Here is a 23,037-nt window from a genome sequence, read left to right on the forward strand (position 1 = left end):
AGTCTTTATACTACTGCCGCTGGAACACATTTTGCAGCTGGTGTAGGGAACAGAATATCGACCCTTTTTCATGTGGTACACCAACAGTGTTATCGTTTATACTCTACTTGGCAAACTCAGGCCTTCAAGTAGGCACTGTAAAAGGCTATCTGGGAGCGCTCTCTATCTTCAAGCGCACTACAGAGGAACCATCGTATTTCAAAATTCCTCTAGTGGTACAATTTCTTAAGGGACTAACTAATGTTTACCCTCCAAAACCATTCCAGGTTCCCTTATGGGACTTAAATTTAGTCTTAATGGGCACTCCATTCGAACCACTTCACTCTTGCGTGCTGAGATTTCTCACGCTTAAAACTGTCCTATTGGTAGCACTAACATCTGCTAGGAGGGTGAGTGAGCTACAAGCTCTCTCCTGTAAACCCCCACTACAATCTTCCACAAGGACAAAGTTGTCCTACAGGTGAAGCCTAATTTCCTCCAAAAGGAGGTTTCTGAATTTCATATTACTCAGAAAATTACCTTGCCTTCATTCTACCCTCCTCCCCATCCGGGGAAAGAGGAGGAAAGGCTACATAGGCTGGACCCTAGGCGAGCTCTCAGCTTTTACATCAGCAGAATGGCTAGGATCAGGCAAGCAGACCAACTGTTTGTAGGATACTCAGGTCACAAGTTGGGACTACCCATAACGAAACAAACCATCTCCAGGTGGATTATCTTGGCCATCCTGGAATGTTATAAACTAGCAGGGAAAGAGCCACCCCAAAATCTCAGGGCTCATTCAACCAGGGGTATCGCAGCCTCTTCGGCTCTCCAAAGAGGGGTACCGGTCCGGGACATATGTGCGGCTGCCACATGGTCGTCCGCACATACATTCACAAAATTTTACAATCTGGATTCCTCCACTGCTCAAGAGACCAGATTTGGCAAGGCCGTATTACATTCGGTCCATCCCTAAAGGGATACATAACACTAAACTCCCACCTCTAATTACATGCCACTGCTATGGGAGTCTATCAAAGATAAGGAATACGTCAGAGGACACAATCCCTTCGAAGAACAAGTTACTTCTTACCTGGTAACGTTCTTTCGACGGGATGTTCCTCCGACGTATTCCTTATCGCCCCTCCCAACCATCCCCACAGTGATAACTTCCCTTGTGGTTGCAGTTTACGCTCCTTCAAGGTCACAAACCAATTCAGGCATGACTTTTCTTATGCTACAAAACGGAACTGAGCAACGGACGCAGCGCGTGGCTATTTATGGTGACGTTGACGCCGATACAGTGCCCGTCGAGGGACATCGACTCGGCGGACGTCGACGCGCAGTGCCCTCTACCGAAAAAATTTCCGAGGCCAGCAAGCTGGAAACCTATTATCAAAGATAAGGAATACGTCGGAGGAACATCCCGTCGAAAGAACGTTACCAGGTAAGAAGTAACTTGTTCTTTGTTAGTATGAGGTTAGTTTGCTGTGTGAAAGTTTAGAGAGGGCATTTGTCCCGTCTGTGTATTGTATTGCAATGTAATAAACTGCATCTGTTCCCTGCTACTCTTTCAAATGTATGATGTGGGCTCTATTTTTCCACCACAGACGATTAACCAAAGGATCAGAAGTAGGATGTAAATGTATTCCTGCTTTTCAGATACTTGGTTGAGTCACAGAACTCTTTTTCCAACCAGACTAACTGATGCACACTCAACTACACACTTACCTACAAGCTCTGATTCACTTACCCATTTCCTTAAATCCCTCTACATATTCACTTTTTCTGACAGCATCTCACTATTCAGGCTCAATCTGTGTAACTTTTGGGCTTTGCCCACCACCTCTTTTTTCCCCAGAAATAAAGGCCCGCCCAGCCAGTACTCTACAGCAATTGACAGGACAGAGGAACTACACAGAGAAAGAGAGCAGACACAAGTTGGCAGGCTTTTCTTTAATGGTGTTGGCGGAGGCATCCGTGTAATAACATAACCAATGTGGGGTTCTTTTATTTGAAATATTATTCAGGCAAGCGTTGTCGGCATCCTTTGGAAAGAAAGACAAGAGGTCTGTGGTGTGGAAGAGGGAGAAACTCCAGAGCAAAGCGAGATGCATGTTGCTGGCCACAGGGGCCTCCGCCCCAGCTCTGACGAGTCATGCCAAGGGTATGGCAGGAACGTGTGCCATGCAGTTACAGTAGGGTTTTCAGATGCAGTAAGCTCTTATTTCTTATTGTTTGAATGTTGTACATTCTACTTTGCGATGTGTAAACGTTCTATAGCTGCTTTACTAACAATGTGACAGGATATGTTGACTTCTATCCTTGGAAACCAGCAGCAACATTTCCAAGGTCACAGACATGGAGGCGGGAGCGTGGGTCCTGTCACCAGGCCGGAATGGTCCTTGGCCCATGCTGAATTAGACACAGTACTTAATACATCTGATGATGAATACAGTGGAAGGCCAAGTATCAACCCATGGATTCTGTCCACAGCAGGCAGGGCAGTTCAGGTCTTGTATGTGTTGGTCTTATTTAATAAAGTGGAAATATTCTTCCAATGTCTTGGATGGAAGCACTGGCTTTCTTGAAGGGTAATAGTATTCTCACTCTGAATGGATCTTACCTTTACTGGCATTCTGTAGGATTTGTTGGGAAAGAGTTGTCAATAATCAGTACGGTGGTCATAGTTCCTCCAAGCATATATCTCAAGGGCAGGGTTGCAACCTTTGAAAGCCTATTTTGTGGATATGACATAGGAGGACAGGGACGGGGTCAGGCCTATAAGCTCCATCAACACTGATTGGACGGTTTGTTTGCAAATGAGGCAGAGTAGAATATTAAATAAATAATACCAATGGCAATCCTGCTAGAGCATTACCAGAGATCAGAGGCACATTGTGTGGGTCAGACGACTACCTGGATAATAAATAAGTTGATCACCACCAATATGGTCAACACCATACACAGCCTTTAACACAAGCTGAAAGTAACCAACATAGGAGTACCCTCAGAGGACACCTATACAAGCCAAGCATTAGCAATGTAGCAAACATTGAATACCAGGTATTACCAGGAACACAAGCAGTATACGGAGATCCCAAAACCAGACAACAAACCCTGAAACCATACAACTTCCATACTGGACACCCTGAATGGACACCTTACTGTCACCTAGCAATGCGCCATCCACATAGTTTACAGAAAGGTACAAATGGCTTGACAATGATATGTAGAGCACAGACTCACTTTCCAAAAGCTCACAAACAGCAACAAGAGAGGACAAAGGCTCCCAATTGGATTTCACTGAGTTTTAGTACATGGACTGTGACTGGGGGGTTGTGGAAACATTTAAACATGATTCAAATTCAGAATAAAGGTTCAAGGGCTAAAGTGGGAATCAGTGAGACAAGGTCCACTTGAGGGAGATTGTCAAGGTCACACAGACCAAACATAATAGCTTTTGCTTAAATGGGTTTTCACTGCCCAGCAGAACACACATGTGACCGTCTGTGAGTGGAAGGCCCTCTCCTGTTATATCCCAATATAGCATTTCTGGCTCCCGAGGGACGTTTGCAATGCCAATGACAAGTCACGGCAGGACCAGAGTAGCAGAATCTCTTGTGACGATAGATTTTAGCTAATAGCCCAGATGGTGTCTGAAACCCAGCGATATATACATGTTATAGATGCATGTACGAGAGGAGCACACACCTTCCAGCAAAGGAACTCTATTTCCTTATGCAGTGTTCATCACTGTGTTATGTTGGGATTCTATATGATGAACACAGTTTGGAAGCGGCTCAGTGAGGTGAAGTAAAGGGGTGAAATTAGTATAGCGCCAATATGAAGGTCTGGCGTATTCTTAGTATGGTGCCCTTATGATAGTAGGGGGACTGGTGTGATATTATTTATTGCATCATGCACTGAGATGACATAAATACATGTTATTATGTATTTGGTTTGGCGTAAATATGAGCGTAGGAAAGGGTATGCAGATGAGGCTTTGTACAGCCCAGCAGTGACCCGAGTCTACATAGGTGAGGAAAGCGCAAGCAGGCTCTTTTTCTGATCCCTAAGCGGCGCGTAAACAAACAGCACTTTGGTGCAGACAAAGTGATCTAGTACAGGACCTCTTATGACCCACGTGCCATTAAACATCTTTCTTTGGGATATAGAAGGGAGGGATGGATTCTGATCTCCTTGGATTCTTAATGACATGGTTAGGGAGGAGACAGGGGATGCAGGAGCTCAAGGCTTAAATCCCCTCAACACTCACGATAGATTTCAGAATGGTGGCCGGCATACTTGTAGAAGAGATATGAGATAGGTCTGTGTTTAGGCTTTGTAAATGACCAAGTAACAGTTCAGTTTTCCAAGTACAGTATCATTTTTTTTATTCAATTTAGGAGAAAGCTATCTCATCCTTATACTGGTTTGGTGCATACAGTAGCTGAGAGGTTATATGTTGTGTTGCAAAGTTCTTCCTCATGGGGAATTCTAAGTGGGTCTACACTATTAATTTAAGACTCAGAATATGCACACTCCTCACAATCCTCCCCTTAAAAAATGTCACAGATACTACATGCATCTCAAAATTCTTTTGCAAGTTTAAATGGACCTGATCCATATCTACACCCTGACACAACTACTGCATGTCTTTCTGAAGGCCTCTGGATTTATGGACTGTCCCGAAGAAGGAACCAGCAGGACACCCACTTTCATTTTGGATCAAAGTACTGTATGGCCGCTGAGCTGTTTTTCCTAATTGAGAGGTAAAGGCTCCTGGTTCTTTAGAGAAGTTGCCAGACCTGCTGCAAACATTACCATTTAAATCTGGCATCCAAGTGTGAACAAAATGCATGGTCATCCTTCTGCTTGTTGATTCCCATAATGGATACTTAGGTCCTCTAGGCTCCATGAGGATCAGGCCCCATATATGAAAACTTCTCTGATCTCTTCTGGCACAGAACGTTGAACCAAGAAGAAAAGATCATCTTATGAGAGTTTGGTGTACATGTCACAGCCCAGATTAAGTACCCGATATAACCAGTAAAGACTCCTATACCCCTCATTGGAATTAAACACCTAAACCCGACGACAGATGTTTTGCTTAGTATAATGTAATTTAGGAATAGAAAAACACTTCCTAGATGATCTGCCTTATATTAGCTACTATTACAATATATAATCTGTGGATAATCTGTGGATTATTTAAAGCAGGTCATTCTGCTGCCTGTGTTATTCCTTATACCAATTTAAAACAAACAATGAAAGGGAAATTTGATATCTCACTCTGAAAACGGCTTTAAAATGCTATTCTGCGCTGAATTATTTTTTATTTTTATCACAGCTATTCTGATTGTGCTGTTTATTTTTATCACAGCTATTCTGATTGTGCAAATTGCATTACCAGAAATCAGCCTCAGACTGCTTGTGCAGAATATAAAGCTTTTGAAGCCACAACATCGACATACTATAATAATAAGAATGTGGTGAAACTTGTTGAAGGGGTTTGAAGGTGGGAAAGGGCAAGAGTGCCAAGATCGCTATGGGGGCACGTCGGGTCGGGACATATCTCCTGTTTGAAAGCCAAGATTTTAAATACATTTTTTGATGTCCCTTGGTTATAGAAATAAGAGTTAACATCTGGGATAGTTTAATCAAAACAGTGGGAAATGCTTATTTCAACCAGAATAAAATAATGAAAGTTGAATTTATATTTTCAAACTTACTTGGGGAAAAATAAATGATCTATTTAAATGAATTTTCAATATTTAATATACTAGATGTTTTCAAATGTTGCCAATTTTAACCTTTAGTGCTTAAGTGCATAACTGGAAGCAAGCGCAACACTCACTGACGCCGGCTCCACATGAGGCATGGTCTGAGCATCTGGCATACTCTATCCATCTATCCCCAGAGTCCATGCCCGAGACACTGTACTGACGCCGGCTCCACATGAGGCATGGTCTGAGCATCTGGCATACTCTATCCATCTATCCCCAGAGTCCATGCCCGAGACACTGTGCATACCCATTGCTGTTGTTTGGGCTATGCGTCAATATCATGAGGCTACATATGCAGTCTACTTCGTTGGATCTGAAATGTTCTTTTTAACAGATATGAAGGAATTGTTCATATTTTTTGGGGGTATTTACAATAGGGATTTCTGATCCAGGGTAAAGAAGCTTGATTAGATGTTTGCGAATATGTTTCCCATCTTGGAAACACTCCTATTTCACACGCACAGATGTGGTGTTGTAGTAGGAAGCATAAGGCAGAGTTTGAGTTTACACCCGGGCAGTAGAAGTGTGGATTGTGTTTATATAACAATGTGCTATGATAATGTTACTGATTAGCACCATATGCCAATGTCAAACAAAATCTTCTTAAGCTTCGATGCGATCAATGTAAGGATGGGTGCAGTGCTGCTGTCACTGCACCAGTAACGGTCCTTCTTGAGCTCCTGTGTGTGCGTGCATGTTTTCAGTTGTAAACACTGTTTTTCAATATATCTATAATGAGAAATTAAAGAGACATTGTGCACAGGGCCCACTGGCCTCTTCGCCTCATTTGTAAGCTCATGGAGAAATAGCTTACATGTTGCCTCTTCTTGGTAGCCCATTCATGGTTTATCAATGGTGTTCATGATGGTTCCCCTCAGAATAGAACTGGCAAATCAGAGTCATCCCTCAAAGCATCCATTACTTTAAAAAAGTGTGAAATTACATCTGCCAATTATCATTACAGAGACAGTCTGAGACTCAGAATGTCAACACTCTAATAGCTTCTACTGCCAGCTGATTTAGTAGTACCACATTTAAGTTACCCGCAGCAGTACCTATAAATATAAAACCACTGTGTCTGTGTGCATGGTGTGTTTGTGTGTACAGCAGTGTGAGCATCAGGGAGGGAAGAAGTGGTGGTGACAAGAAAGCAAGTAACCTTCTAAAGAAGGCCAATCAACTCTACCCTCTGACATTTCTCCATCAAACCTGCACACATTCTGGAAAGAGGATAACACAGCTGTTTCACCATGACTTCTCCTAGCCAAACACCCTGAAACACACATGGACCCAATCAAATCTGCACTCATATGTACTATATTTTGTAACCAGAACAAGGTCCACCTACTTACAATCAGATGGAATGCACTCACTTTAGCCCCATACAAATAGACACCAACACTGCTGCAGGTGCCAATGAACAAACACCACCAATGGCCAATGACTGTAAATCTGTGCGCCCACGTAAGCAGACAGCCCTTTGGCACCCAACATTCCTGACATATTCCTGCATGATACTCTGCATGAAGTTGGCTCCATGTACAGAAGCATCGGGCTGACATCTGGATGGGGACAGGGCACATTCCCTAGCATAGCTCCTTCTTCTGTTATCAGGCGGCAATCACATGCACACCTGGAACAGTGCTGAGGTGCACAGAGCAGTGTCTGAAAGTGGCTTGGGTGGGACACATGGGTGCTGGAAGTTAGCATGGCTGTTGCCGCCGCAAGGTGGTGGAAATAAGCCCCTATGTTAATGCTGCGACACCCAATTCTCTCTCCAAATCACAGTCTTGATGGTGGCGTCTACATTTTTGGAAGTACTGTAGGGAGGTTTATGTGATTTCTTGTCATACTGATTGCCCAGCCCAGAAGTGAGGCTAACCTATGCAGCTGCCAAACCTTTATAATGTTGAGGAGGGAGGTTGGTGAAATGTGTTGTCATGCTGATTCCTCATGCACAGAGTTGAAGCTAACCTTTCCAGGCGCCAACCCTTTCTAATGGTGTAGCAGGAAGCTGGTGTGATTCTTTGTCATGCTGATTGCCTTTGCACAGATGTGAAGTTAGCTTTTGCAGTACTATCCTGTTTTAATGGTAAATTCAAATAGCCCTGGCAAATTATCTCGAAACATGTTCTCTTGAATGGCTTCCACCTTCCTCTAAAATGATATAGCACACATGATGACTGCCACCGTTTCACCCATTGCAGCTTTCCCCTAAAATAGCAACCCTAAGGAGAGTAAAAGCAATCAGAGGAAATGCATCCCCTAGTGTGTGTGGGAGAAAATAAACATTCCCCTGATTTAATGTCTCACTTTTGCTTGGAGCTATTCAGATAAACAAAGTGGTTGTTTGTCTGGAAGTTGCAAACCAACATCTGCTTGTGCTGTGGTTATGGGTTAAAAACTCCAGATTAAGGTGCTTCGGGTAGATGGCGCTTTGTGATTGGCCACCGGAAATGTCTCTCTCTCTACTGCAGTTTTTCATGTAAAATGTGTAAGGACAAAACCATAGCCCTCTTGCTGCAGGTGCTCATTTGGCTATCCCGGTACCACCTGATCTGCCCACCCCACCCTTGACTCTGTAACCCGATGGAAGAGGGAGACTGCTAGGAGAGTGCGGGGTGCTCTGCCTGCGCCTGGCAGGAGAAAGGATTATTGCAACCCTGATCCCTACTTTCTTTGCATCTTGTTCATTGCTTTCAGCTCTCCAGAGGCAGAGGCTCTGAATCATGTACTGTGATGCAGAAGGTTGACCTGTGATTTGAGTTTGCAGGTGTTACTGTGTGCTATGAGAAGCACAGTGCCTGCCAGCCGATGACCCTCTGATGCAGCATTTTCAGCAGAGTTGAGATGAACCTTTCACAGGATGACCTAAGGCGGGCATTACCTGGCTGTGGCCTTGCCTTCATTGGCCACAGGTCTACCTTTGGTTGCAGGGCTTGTGATGGGGGGCCTCACCCTTTGTCCTTTACTCCCCATGTTGGGTGACAAGGGAGAGTCCCTGCTGGGTATCAAGGCTTGAGCCCTTGGCAGAGGAGGCAGCCCCCGAGGAGCGGCAGGTGCTTGCCTCCGCTGCCGGGAGGGAGATGGGCTTTCTGTTCTTGTTAGAGATGGGCTCCTAGGGCAAGTGCTGAGGTTTCGTAAAGGAGGCAAAGGGCTGCGGGGAGGTCCGAAGCTGGTCCTCCGCGGGGTGCTCCGAGGCGGAGGCGATGCTGGCACAGAAGGCTGTTGGACAGGTGTCTGTTTGGAACGTTGATCTACATGCGTGTTTGATGTAGGACTCCAGATGACTCTCTGTGAGGGAGGCCTACAAAAGGATCAAAAGAGAAACAGAAGTGTCAAACAAGGTACATTTCAGGAACAGTGAAAGAACGTAGGTCAAGCACTTAATAGGCAGACCTGTACTTGAGCACACATAGCTTCTCTGCTTCGACACAAGCTGGTAATAAATTACTGCAAAGCGATTGCTTTAATTTATCGTCCAGTGCTAACTTGGAAAATAAACACATTTAGGCTAGTGAGTTGTGGATAACCACAGCCTTACACAACACAGAAACACATTGGTTCATCCCACATCCCTCCCCCACTGCAAAAGCAAACACACCTATCCCAAAATCACCTCTATAGCTGTAGTTGCCATTCTGACCAACCAAATCTATGTGTGCCATCTTACTACATTTCAACCTCTTCTAATTTGAAAACTGTAAAAACTGTGTAGGCTGAGCAATAGTAATACCAGCTAATCAACATGTCTGTTTCTCTGCATCACATACAAGAGTACTTTATTAAGCTAGATAATGAATCACATGCCACAACTCGTTCCTTTCTGCATATCAAATGCAAATTGCTCAAATTAGCAATTTCTAAAGAGGCATTACCTATCGTCCACCAAAGTCTCACCACAGTCCTGACTAGCGCAGGCCACCTGAAAGAAAATGAACTAATTTGTTGATTGAGATCTTGCCTTCCTTGTTCCCAGCCTCTGCTTTTTTTGTCTCAAAAACCGGCGAAGAATGTGGCCAGGCTGTTGTCAGTTCCATTAATAAGAAGGTAAGGTAAGAATGAGGGGCTGATGCACTGTCGCTGACTTCCCTCACTACCCCCCTTCCTTCTGATATTTGCGTAGGCCTTTCTGTTGCAGGGTGCCCTACATATGAGGTATAGGCACACCATTTTATAGTTTGTGCTGTTGTAGACCATGCATAAAGGATATATAATGTAAGGTAGCAGTTGTGGGTCTTATTGTATGTTACTAGAACGATAAAAGCAGGGCTTTGGCTGGCTTATGGCATGTCTTTTCCTTTGTGATAAGTTGAAACATGCTAAGTTGGGGCTGCACTGTTGCAAGCCTTACTCATGCGTCAGGGTACAGTGGTGGTAAGAGCTGGCAGCCCCCCATAAACAGAAAGAGCGGGCATGAGGCTTGCAGGAGCTTCAGCAACTCTTTGGATCCCTGGCATGCTAAGGCACACAGTCAGAATGGCCGATTACGTGCTTGCTCTCTGTGGAGCTCAGAAAAGAATATCGCACTAGCTTCTGTGCCATTCCCATTGCATGGTACGCAGTGAAAGCTGACAGCGTACTCTCAATCTCTGCGGTGCAGTGATCAGGCGTTAGCTGAGTCCTTCACAAAGAAGGGTAAAGAATATGCTTACCATGTTTCCAATGGACGAACATTCCCACTCCAAAACAGTATGGGAAAGGATTCATATCTATCCCCTATTCAGAGGACCTGATGGCCTGCCATTGGTGGCTCCAGGGGGTCGAGGCATGGTATCAAGAGAGATACAGACTCAACTGTTATAGTTTCAAAACCTTTGCTTACTATAATGCTGGGGTTGTGTAATACTTAACTAGCCCTAACACTAAAGAGACGGTTCCCTCAACTGATGTTTCTAAGGGCTGACAATGTCTGAAAGTCCAAAACCAAAATCCGCCTGTTTCTAAATCTATGCTTGCCCTCACTCTTTGATAAAATGTGGTAGGAAGTGGTAGGAAGTCTCTTTAAAGAAAAAGTAGTGATTAAAAAAGAAATATATACCAAGGCTGGTTTCAGGTGGTATTCTCACCAGTTGCGGCTTGGTCAGTATCATCAAAGTTCAGCACAATCAAAAAGAGACTGTTCATTAACGCTTCTCCACAAAGTTCTTGTACTTTGTTCAAACAACTCCCAAATGGCTTTTTAGTTCCTGGAGATTCCCTTCCCCAAGCTTCAATCCTTCCAGGTTTCGGACAAAACAAAAATATAACACAGTTTCTCTCAGGCTTCTCAGGGTTCCCTTCCCCAAGATTATGCCTCCTTTTTTCACCAAATAAGTTTTAACCTTTCTTAGGCCTCTCTGAGTTCCATTCCCTAAGCTTAGGCCCCTTAATTTTCAAACACAAAATTCTACTTGTCATGATATGCCTTTTACTTATGTACAGTTCCTTTCACACACAACCTTCTCCTGGAGTGAAATCAGAGACTCTCGAAAACCATAGGTTCTTTGCTGATCTTTGGCCCTTCTATATATTTCCTGTACTTGCTTTCTTCTATCCTTTCATCTTCAGGTGCTTCCTGCACTCCTTTGTTATCTTCAACTTTGCTGTGCACACTTGCACATTCTTCGAATTTCTCTTCTTTCACCATGTCGTACCTCTGGCACCTTCCTTTGATTTACTTTCTCTTCACTGTGACTCTTGCTAATTATTTTCTTTTTTTACTTTCATGCACCCTCTTGCACACTAATTTTGCTCTTTAGTGCTCACTTGCACCTTTCCTTTACTTTTGGGAGGAACGGGCACCTTGCATATTCACTTTTAAGCTTTTTGCTTCCTTTCCGCTCTCTTAGCACCTTTCTATCACTTTCTGTTTTCTGTCTTGCTTTCCGCTTCGTGCCGCTTGCAAAATCTGTCTTTCTCCCTTCCCGCTCCAGCTAGCTGCACGCTCCAGAGTTTCTCCCACTTACAGACTTGAAACTCACTGGGTAGCGTTGCACTGGCGGGCGTTTTCTCCAGGCATATGGGATCAAGGTCAGGGTCTCACCACGTGCCCCTAAGACCCCCTTGGGACCGGCACAAATGCCAAGGGAACAAGCACTTTTCTGCACACCACCAGCAGGACACGGGCCGCCTCGCTCCGGCTCCGTAGCCAGGCTGCAGCCCCTCACAAACAGCGGACCAGCATTGTCTCAGCACGCCGTTCTCCTCCAGATCCTCCAGGCTTCTCCCCCTGCAGCTCCCTGCTCCTTGGCTTCTCGGTTCCGATCAGGATTCCGAGCTTGCTCTCTTGATTGTGCAACCACACCTTTTATACTTAAAACAGGAGTCAGTGTTAAATGCTTGACCCTGCCCAACTCTATTAATGGGACAACCATATGGTAGTTGGTGACAGTCTTCCTTCAGTTTCTCAATGTGTTTCTTGCAGGTAATCCTCCCTACTCTCGGTTGCCTCTTCTTCTTCTTCCCAGTATTAGTCAGAAATGGGGAAGGAGAGATGGAATGGGATTGAAAAAACCCCATGAAGGCTGAAGAAGAGGTTTCTGATGGAAAACAGGGAGAGGGGGAATACCATGTCTCGTCCTCAGGTATTCTCCTTCCAATCCCTCGTGACCCTCCACTCAGATGATCCTCCCTCGCTTGTCTTCCCCCAGGGTCGGGATCCAAAAGCGATGGCCCTTCCCTTGCCATCTGAATGGAGTAGGTGGGAGAACACCGTCATGTTTCTCACAGCAATCCCATGCTAAATGCCTGATATCTGTATGTGCTATCTGGATGGAAGATAAGAAGGCATCAGAGAAGAGAAAGCATGTCTCTTCACCCTCTACTTGACAAGACCCCATGAGGTCTCACCATTCTAGGCATCATAAGGACCACAGGAGGCATCCCAAGGCTGTCTCCTTTATTTCCGAAAAGCAGGTTGCTCGGCTGAAGTAATTCATCCTTTCCAGAATCCTCCTGCAGGGTCTCGCTCCTCAGAACAATGTGACGCCTGTAGAGGTGATGGTGATTTAAAATACTGAGCAGCCACTTGAGGGTCAGAAAGAGAGAGAGGACACAACACTGGAGGGGAGAGTGGTTAGAAAAAGAATAGTATTTTTGGGGAAATACTTAAGACATGCCAACCTCAAAGCACTGCTGCAACACATCCATCTAAACGTGACATTTTCATCTCTCTGCCTGGAAAAAAAAGCAATTTAAGGAATGCCAATAGCCAGCTTTTTGTTTCATGAGGACATGAAAAACATCTGATTTAAAGATTGGAAGGTAACTGAGCAGCCCTCTTTCCCGAGATACTTTTAAAACTCTATCCTCTCCTGGAATTTGATATTAAAGACCATGGCATCATGGAAACTAGATGACAAGCTGGGGGCTTTAATTGGCCATGGCAATTTAAAATTGGATGTGGAAACGTCTGAAGGTGCTGTTGTTAAGAAGGTTGATAATAACCCCAAAAGAACGTACTCTGTAATATATCTAATAATTCGGGTAAGAACTTATTCAGGTTATGCAGCACAATCCCCATGTTGAATCCTCAGCTTCTGTATGCAGCGTCTCAAGAGAGGACTGACATCTTGCCTCCTGATACAAACACCACTGTTTCGCAAGGATGTTTATCAGTGATGGGTTGTAGTCACCTTCGCTACACAATTGGAAGGCAGAGGCCACAAGAAAGGCTAACCTGATAATGCTGCCGCTCTTAGGGCCCAACATTTTTGGCCAACAACTCGACACCTTCCTTACAAAGTCATGTAAAAGCAGTAAACATGCCCGGTTCTGTTGCTGTTTGAGATAAGTCACATTCAAAGAATATACAATAGACTTCAAGACACTCCCTACCAGAACCGGAGCTTATTCTTACTCCTCTATCGAGGCCAAAGAAAAAAAGGGTTGCCCTTCTGCAGGGTATTAAGATAATACCATGGAAGAGGGCAATCAGGATATGACCAGGTCATAAGTAGTACAATGGGTGTACTCAATTATGTTTCCTTTACGAGATTCCGGAATGCAGGCAGCAGAGGCAGCAGCATAAACCAGCAGCTCCTGGCCCTCTCCTTTTTATGGATTATTGAAGATAATGAACTCCAAAAAGAAAATAGAAACTGCTGATAACCCTGTACCTAAGAAAACCAAATCAGCGACTGACATGGCAGATGTACCAAGTTCACAGGATATTTACTCTCTACTCTTAAAGGTGGCTCAAGACTTGGTTAAGGTGGCTCAAGATGTGACTGATGTCAAAGCGTCTATGGAAGAATTATCTATGAAAGTGGCTCAAGTTGATAGCCGAGTTTCAGTTTTGGAAAGCAGTAATGCCTCTATGTCATCAGAAATTTCGGGAAGCTTCAGAGCATACAAAAATTTGAAGGAAGACTTCCATAAAGGGAGAGCTAAAACATTGGAACTGGACTTGAAGATTAGATGCAGGAACATTAGGATCATTGGCTTGGAGGAAGAAGAAAATGAGGATTTGAACCAAAAAGTACTGGATGTTTTGAAGAACTCAATCAAATATGGACAGATTACCTTAATGGACATTGATAACACTTTCAGGATTGGCAGGAAAATGGGCCCTCAAAGTAAAGCAAGGCATGTTCTGATCTCCTTTATGTGCACCAGGATCAAGGAAGAGGTTTTGAAAGCAGCAAGACTCCTTGAAATGATTTCTTACAAGCAGAAGCAGATTTTTATCTATCCTGATTACCCTAAGGAGGTGGTGGAGATCAGGAAGTCCTTTAAAGAACCAAAGGAATTGGCGAGGTCTATGGGGGTGAAGGCCTTCCTCAACAGGTCCAATTGGTTAACTTTAGTGTTTCCTGCAGGAGAGAAGATCACCACGGATCCTAATGAAGCCCTTAATTGGTTAAAAGCAGCTCGGGATAGCCCATCTGCAACGATGGATAATTAACTTGCACAGGATTGTTTCTGTGTGTGTACTGAGGCAGCACTGGAAGGTACACTGTTATGAAAATGAAAATATGTATATTTATGACTTTTAAATATTTTAGTATGATATTAAACTGTTTGCCACTGTGAGTACAACACTAGAAAATGGCGCCGATTGCATTCGACAGTTCAACGCTTGCTATTTAAATGATGCGTTCCTCACCATCGTGTTCCGAGGCTGTGCTGCGTAATGATTGGAGTGCTTAGAGGAATGGACCAGTAACAAATGTGGCATCATGTGCTTGGTCAGCTGACCCGGAAACAAGAATGTGAGGAAGTGTTGCCACCACGTATCATGGTGTAAGATGGGAGCGGCTCATTTTATTATGGAGCACCTCGGGTGAGTTCGGATCATTTTCAGCTGCGGAATGCCTACTGCGCGACGTCTGTGCTTCGATAGTCTCCCCCTTGGCATCCCTCCTCCGTCCTTCCGGTATGATGTTCCCCAGCTTGTTTGTCCATCGAGGGCCATAATGTTGCACCGTATTATCATGCGTCTTTACTTGCTCTGCCGCAGGGGTGACACGTGCTTACATCCTCAGTCAAATACGGGCTGCGCTGCGAGCTATAATGCTGATTAAACATGTTTGCACCGTTTTTGGCTGCCATCCAGTTCTCCCCCAGGCCTCGCTATGTATTGTCTGTCGGCTACCTCGACAATGTAAGGAGCTCATGCAACCAGTGGCAGCAAGCCAATCAGTTACGAAATTCTCGGTCGCTCCAGCAGAGGCCCTGTCTTTGAAAATAACAGCGCACAACCCAGCTTACCCTGATATATAAACTGCCTTGCTTATTCATCGGAGAGCCTGTTATAGAGCGAGGGTGGGGGGGCTGGGCTGTCTCCTGGTTCAAGTCTCCCAGTTCTCTGTAACAAGATACTGTCTATAAAAGGAAAATAACCTTTAACAGGTGCTGAAACGGAAAGGGAGTGAAATGACATTCGAATGCATGTTTCTGGAATACCCGTCTGTCACACAACTTTAACTGGGGTTTCAATGCCTTAGCCGTCATGTGCATTGGAGCGCACCCATTCACAAGCCGGTCCATCGAATGACCAACAGGACAATGGCACGATTAGTGCAGCACATTTCACCAGACTTCCAGGAAAGGTGCGGAGATGCAGACTGTCGTGTTTTTCCTTCTGCATGTATTCCCGCTCCATTTATTTTGGGACCTGGTGATACGAGCTCTTTAAAGTGTGCTTGACGGATGTAAATGAATGATACGAGCATCAAAAAAAAAATGTTGGCTTTCTTTTGTAGTGCCAGGCAGTGTGTGCTAGTGGACGTCAGTCTGTCATTTCTTTGCAGGTGTTACATGCGTGGTTATTCAGTCCAAAGGTCAAAGATATGCACTCAGTATGCTCGGAGAACTGAACTTTCCTCATGTTTAGGCAGGAGTAGGATGTGCAGTGTTTCACGGGATGATTTATTCCTCCCTGCAAGTTCACTAACGCATAAGGGGTTGGGAGATGACATATATGTGTTTGATATGTTTTAAAGACTGATTATTTTGCCATGTAGCCACTAATCACAAGACGGTTTTACATGTTATAATCACAAACTACAACAGCTTGTACGTAAAAGGATTATACAAAGGTTTTTCAATTCAATGTAATACTGTGATCCTGCTTCAATGTTACTTGGAGTCTAATGCTTCACCGTTCTAATGTGTTTTACAGTTGGATTTGATGTGCTGTTTTCAGGAATGGCAAGTTATATGCAGGCCGGATGCCCGTGCTGGTGGGGTTGTGTGCAGAATCTCGATATAGAAGTGCACAGTTGGAGATTTTGCATGTGTGGGGTGGCGGAGTGGGCTGTGTTAGGCGTTTATGGCGGTACTAAGATGGGCTCTGGGACTGTCCTGTTAGGGTGCGATGTTAATGGGGACGTTGCATTTTCTCTTGGGCAGTTTCCTTGACTCTACTTCTTCCTGGATGGTCCTCTGTATTTGTGCAGGTCGGACTTTACTGGGGGACATCATATCGTGGCCTTTATTGAACAGATGGTGGGAGATGCGAGGTTTGTGGTGCCTGTTGGGGGCTGCTGGGGGGATGTTTAAATGGAGCAGTTGGGCTATTATGGAATGGGGAGGTTTAATGGGAGTTCAAGTTATTCGGAGGGGTGTCCAGGATGTTGGACTACTTGGAATGAATATAGGAGTTTATTCTGGTTTACTGTTTTTGGTGTTTTGCATCTGTTTTTGGGGGGTTGGGTTGGGGTTCGGGGTCAATATCACAAATCAGGACCTGTTGTATAGATTGGATAGTGGGGTGGATTTTCTGCTCTGGAGGATGGGGGATCAATTAAGAGTTATTTCATGGAATGTGAACGGACTGAATAATGTGCAGAAGAAACGGAAAGTGATGTCCTATTTGAATGATTTGAATGGGGACATTTATTTACTTCAGGAGACTCACCTTCTTAAGGAAGATTTGGATGGTTTGAGGAAGGGCTGGGTAGGGAGAGTATACGGTGCTTCTTTTGATTCAAGGTCCAGGGGTGTGGTGATTTTGATAAGGAAAAATGCCCCGATTAAGGTACTAAGAGTAATAGGTGACAAGGGTGGTAGGATGATTGCCATTCTGACGAACATTCAGGGCAAGGTGGTTTCATTTTGCAACATTTATGCGCCAACTGTGGATGATGGTTCTTTTTTCAGGGAGGTTGCACAAACAGTTCAGGATCTAGGGACTAGTAACGTAATCTTGGGCGGAGATTTCAATACGGTTATTGACTATACCTTGGACAGGAGCAATAACAGATTCTGCAGGAAAACTGATGTACTAACTAAGGCATTATTGGATTTAATGGTGGAGCATGACCTGAAGGACAGCTGGAGGATGAACAATCCGTTGGTAAGGGAATACAGTTTCTATTCAGGAGCGCATGCGACTTATTCAAGGATTGACATGGTTTTGATGTCAGGAGGTATGTTACAGAGTTATAAGGCGAGTAGTATTGGTAATATAGTGTTGACGGATCACGCACATGTGGTTCTTGATTTGAGATGGGATTTTCCAATGGACAGACAATTTACGTGGAGACTGAATCCTATGTTGTTGGATAATGTTGATGAGATGGCCAAACTTTCAACAGAAATAGATTATTTTGTGGAGGAAAATTGTAATGGTGAGGTGGAGCTGGGCACAGTTTGGGAGGCCTTCAAATGTACTGTACGGGGTATGTTTATTAATTTGGCGAGAGGCTTGAAAAAGAAATGGGACAATTCGCAGTTGGAATTGGAGAATAAAATAAATGATTTATCACGGAAATTGATGGTGGATCCTTCACAGTTGTTTTTACTTCCGGAGTTGAATCGTTTGAAAAGGGAATTGACTGTGTTGATTTCTGACAGAGTGGAGAAAAGGTATTTTCAACAAAAGTGCACTTATTTTGAACGGGGTGAGAGGTGTGATCGTTGGCTAGCTTACAGAATGAGGTTGAGAGAGTCGGAGCGCTCAATCACATCGATTACGGACTCTGGTGGAATGACTACATTTGATCCGTTGAGAATAAATGAGGTGTTCATGAAGTTTTATAAGAATTTGTATAGAAATAAGACATACATTGATGCAACCAATGTAGATTTTTTGGGGGCAATCCCAGTCCCAGAAATTTCTGTAGAGGAGTCAACTTTGTTGGAAGAACCGGTAACTGTGGATGAGGTCAGGAATGCAATTTCTAAGTTAAAGGCAGGCAGGTCTCCGGGCCCTGATGGACTGCCGGTGGAGTTTTATAGATGGTTGCCTAATTCTGCATTGGAATTGTTAAAGGATATGTATGTGACTTCTAAGGCTCGGGGACTGCTTCCAGATACGACTAGACATGCAACGATTTCGGTCTTTCTAAAGAAGGGCAAAGACGAAACTTTGGCGTCCAGTTACAGACCTATAAGCTTAATTAATGTGGACAACAAAATCCTAGCCAAGGTTCTGGCATTGAGGCTGGAAAATCTTCTACCGAAACTGATAGATCAGAATCAGTCGGGTTTTATTAAGGGTAGGACGACGTCCAGCAATATGAGGACTTTACTGTGTACCATCGCTAGAGCGTCAGAACTTTCAGAAGACTCGGCGGTTCTCTCATTGGATGCTGAAAAAGCTTTCGATAGGGTCAATTGGCAATTTATGTTTAGTGTTATGGAAAAAATGGGTTTTGGTCATCATTTTTGTTCTTGGGTCAGACTACTATATACCAAGCCCACGGCGGATGTCAAAACTAATGGTTGGAGGTCCCAATTTTTTGATTTGGAACGTGGAACGAGACAAGGATGCCCGTTGTCTCCTCTTTTGTTTGTACTCAGTGTTGAACCTTTAGCCATTAAGCTGAGAACTGAGGATGGCCTGCAGGGTATTGATGGTTGGGGTTTGAAACAAAAAGCTTGGCTATATGCTGATGACTTGCTGTTAGTCCTTAGGAATCTTGCTGAATCGTTGCCTGTGCTTATGGATATTCTGGAGGTCTTTCATCGGTGCTCTGGGTACAAGATTAATTGGGCGAAATCGGAAGTTCTACCCCTTGTCCCACTATGTGACAAACAATTGGTTACTGGGTTGGGCTTCAAGTGGTGTGCTGAGAGGTTAATGTACCTGGGTGTTTGGATTTTGCCAACAATTGCAGATTTTGTGAGAGTGAATATGAATGTGGTCTGTGCGGCTTTCAAATCGGATCTGGATAGATGGTCCTTGCTTCAACTTTCCCTTTGGGGGAAGGTGAATGCTTTAAAGATGGTGTCAACCCCCAGAGTGAATTATGTTTTAAGTATGGTTCCGTTGGAAATTGAGAAAAGGTATTGGCGGGAACTGGATAGGCTTATGCAGGGTTTCTTGTGGGATCATAAACCTCCGCGTCTGAGGATAAGTAAACTGCAATTGCCCTTGTCGAAAGGCGGGCTAGGGGTGCCAGACTTCAGGGCATACCATCTGGCCTTCATGGCCCGTACCTTATTTGCATGTATTAAATCAGATGGTACGGATTGGTTTGGTGCGGAATCTAGTCATGTGAGTCCGTTGTCACCCCGGGCTTTATTAACGAGTCAGCCATGCAGACGGAGGTTGGAGAATCCGTTGACTAAGAGTCTACGGACTTCGTGGTTGACTTTGAATGAGTGTTTGGGTTTCGATGCATTGAGAGACCCGAATGCTTCACTTTGGATGAATCCGAGTGTTACATATGAAGGGAAAGTTATGTTCTGGCATGAATGGTTCCTAGCTGGGGTGCAGTGGATTGGAGATCTTTTTAATGGTATGACTTGGTTGACTGCCAGAGAGGTCAAGTTAAAGTTTGATATCCCTACCTTTTGTATGGCAGATTATCGGAAGATCCGGAGAGCAGTAGGTGAAGTAAATATGGAGGAAGGAGTCAATTTGGATTTTCTTGGTTGGATACCTGGGGTGAGTGGTTGTGGCTTGGTCAGCTATGTTTATAAACAAATTGTGTCCAACTACAAGATAAATGATGCGGTGAGACTGGATTGGAACCGAAGGATTGGTGAAGACATTGCGGAAGAGCATTGGTCTCGAATCTGTGAGAATGTGAAACTGTGTTCTTTGAGTCTGGTTGAAAGATCGCGGCAGATTAAGATCCTACATAGAACTTATTGGACCCCGGAGCGTTTGATGGAAAGAGGAATGAGTGATAACTCTGACTGTTGGGCGTGTATTCAGGAGAGGGGCACATTTGAACATATGCTGTGGGAATGTCCAAGAGTGAGGGGTATGTGGTTCGAATTTGATCAGATTTGTGAGAGAGTTCTCGAAGAGAGAATCCACTTAGATTTTAAGACCATTGTGCTGGGCAGCACTGATGTGTTGGAAGACTTGAGTACCTCCCAGAGAAAGTGGATCTTTCGGGGAGCAATGGTGGGAAAGAAATTGATATTGAGAAACTGGAAAACATCCACTCCTGTTACAATTGAAATGTGGATTGTTGAGATGCATATTTTGGCTGATATCGAAAGGGTTTTGTATCTGAGGGAGAAAAAGAGTGCATTGTTTAATAAGATATGGAGTAAATTTCTTTTATTATACTAGGACTGCTTTTAGATCTGATGTGACTCTGGGGGGTTTGTATATAGTTGAGTAAGTAGGTTAGAGATTATATGTGTTTGGTGTAATTATCTAATATGTTTATGTTCATCTTTCTGTAAATTTGAAAATTAAAATAAAAAATTAAAAAAAAAAAAAAAAATTATGTTTCCTTTACAGAAGCCTTCAGGGGGTTTTTGCTTCGTGTTGGACTTGAAACGCCTTAATAGATGGGTGACATGCCACCATTCAGAAGGATGACACAACAGCAAGTGATTTCTACAATATTCCGCAGAGACTGGCTATCTTCAATCGACCTGTAAGGTGCTTACTGGCACATTCCCGTCAAATTCACGGAGACATATTCTATTTTCAGCTCCACCATTTGACTGGCATAAGCACCCAGAGATTTTTTGCAAGCCCTGGCTGGACCCTTTACACCTTTACATGGGGAAGGCATACAACAGTATCCATATTTAGATGGCTGGGTCATCCAGCGCCATCAAAGGAATTGCCTGCCAGGCAGATTTACCAGGGTATGGAACTTTGTGGAACAGCAACACTTCTTGATAAACTACAGAAAGCCCTCCTAGATGCCAAATCAAGAGCTGGAATGTATTGGTATGCACTTCAGCACAACTGTGGGGTGTGTCTTACTCACTCCACCGAGGTTTCAGAAATTGCAGCTACATCTGGAGGTTTGTACCAGAATATGGTTTTGCTTTCAAGGGGACTGATTAGGTCCCTGGTCAGGTTTCCCTTAAAGAGACCTATGAACTACCTCTTCAAAATTTTGGCCCCTGGCTCCGGGACATATGATCAATTGATTCCAGTGGTTGTTAATGATGGAAATCTTTGTCAAATCTACTGAAAGGGGTCAGTCCCTTAAAACCAGAATATCTATGTAATCTGACCACCAACATCAGAGAAAATAGGTGAGGAGCAACTAGAACTATCAAAGAATTCAAGCATTCGGGTATCATCCAGAAAACAGAGTGTCTTCCAACAGGAGGTAACTGACAGTGGTATTCAGATAATTAGTCAATTTTCATCACAGAACAAGATGAATTTGATCTGAACAGACAATGGTGTTACCAAGCATTCACCTGGGCAAAATGACATCTCCAGGATCTAGAAGAGACCTACCTCTCAGGAATCCGGAATACAGAGCCAGACTTTCCCATCCTCAATGGTGTACTTCTTGCTGAAGACAATCTTCAACTCCCTTTGAGACAGATGGATAATCCCTTGGTTGGGCCCCTTTACTTCATAAGAGAACACTCAGTGCAATGGTATGAATCACTTTTGCCAGATCCAACAGTCTAGAATATAGATGCTCTGGTGGGCCTCTGGCCACAAGGCCTCTGTTAGTCTTTTGTTCGCCGATTCCATTCTTGCTCTGAGTTCTCAAGATGATCCAGAAGGACAAGCACATGTGATCCTGATAGCGAACTACTAGAGCCAAATTATGTGATTCCTCCCCCTAAGGAAGATAGCATCAGAACCTCAGTGGAAGCTCACAATATGAACTACGCTCTCACCTCACTCAGAGCTGTCAGAGTCCACCATGATTGGTTGTAAGTGACAGCCTGGTGATTGAAAGAAACCTACTTCCAGAGAAAGGCATCCCATTAGATGTGGCCAAACAGATTTAGTCTTCATGCTGGGTGTCCACCTTGGTATCCTAAAACCTTCAATGGAGTAAAGACACAGTGGGAGGTCAATGTATGGTCAATTCTTGACTTCTTAGTGGATAGCTTTAGTTGAGGACTTTCAGTTTCTTCTCTACACATGCAACAGGCGGCTACTAAGGCAAGTAAAGAAAATGTGTTACAATTGGACCCCTTTGTAGCTTGACTTTTCATGAAATGCCAGCTGCCCCCAGGAAACCCATTGTTATGCATTGAGAGGTCTTTTGGATGCTGCAGTCCGCTCCTTCTGAACCGTTGAATGATGTAGAAATACAGTTCATGACCTGGAAGGTGATATTTTTAGTTGCAATCATCTCAGCCAGATGTACTGCAGAAATTGATGTGCTTTTGGTTTCAGAGCCCTACCTACGTTTTCTTCCAGATAAGGTCATACCTCACTGGGTTTTCTGCCTATAATGTACACAAAATATCATGTGAACCAAGAGGTTGTTCTTCCCACATTTCACCTAGATCCAGAGTCGTAAGAACAAAATAGACTTCACATGATGGATGTATCCTGAGCCTTGAGGATATACAAAGACCACTTCACTACCATCTTTAAGATGGATGCACTGTTCATTTCTTTTGGGGGCACAGTGAAGGAAAATAAACCATCCACCACTAC

General features: G+C 44.0%; 1 protein-coding gene across 3 annotated transcripts in view; it reads right to left on the reverse strand.

Annotated features, from left to right (window-relative positions):
• Positions 1–1,920: 1,920 nt before the first annotated feature.
• TTBK1 (tau tubulin kinase 1) overlaps positions 1,921–23,037 on the reverse strand; it is a 1,457,642-nt gene continuing 1,436,525 nt past the window's right edge. For all 3 annotated transcript variants that reach the window (XM_069608875.1, XM_069608874.1, XM_069608876.1), the window contains one exon: positions 1,921–9,075. In XM_069608875.1, coding sequence (XP_069464976.1) covers positions 8,652–9,075 — 424 coding nt within the window. In that variant the 3' untranslated portion in view covers positions 1,921–8,651. The remainder of the gene's footprint in view (positions 9,076–23,037) is intronic.

Source organism: Ambystoma mexicanum, chromosome 4q (assembly GCF_040938575.1).
Source record: "Ambystoma mexicanum isolate Mex_15411 chromosome 4q, UKY_AmexF1_1, whole genome shotgun sequence".
NCBI classification, from domain to species: domain Eukaryota; kingdom Metazoa; phylum Chordata; class Amphibia; order Caudata; family Ambystomatidae; genus Ambystoma; species Ambystoma mexicanum.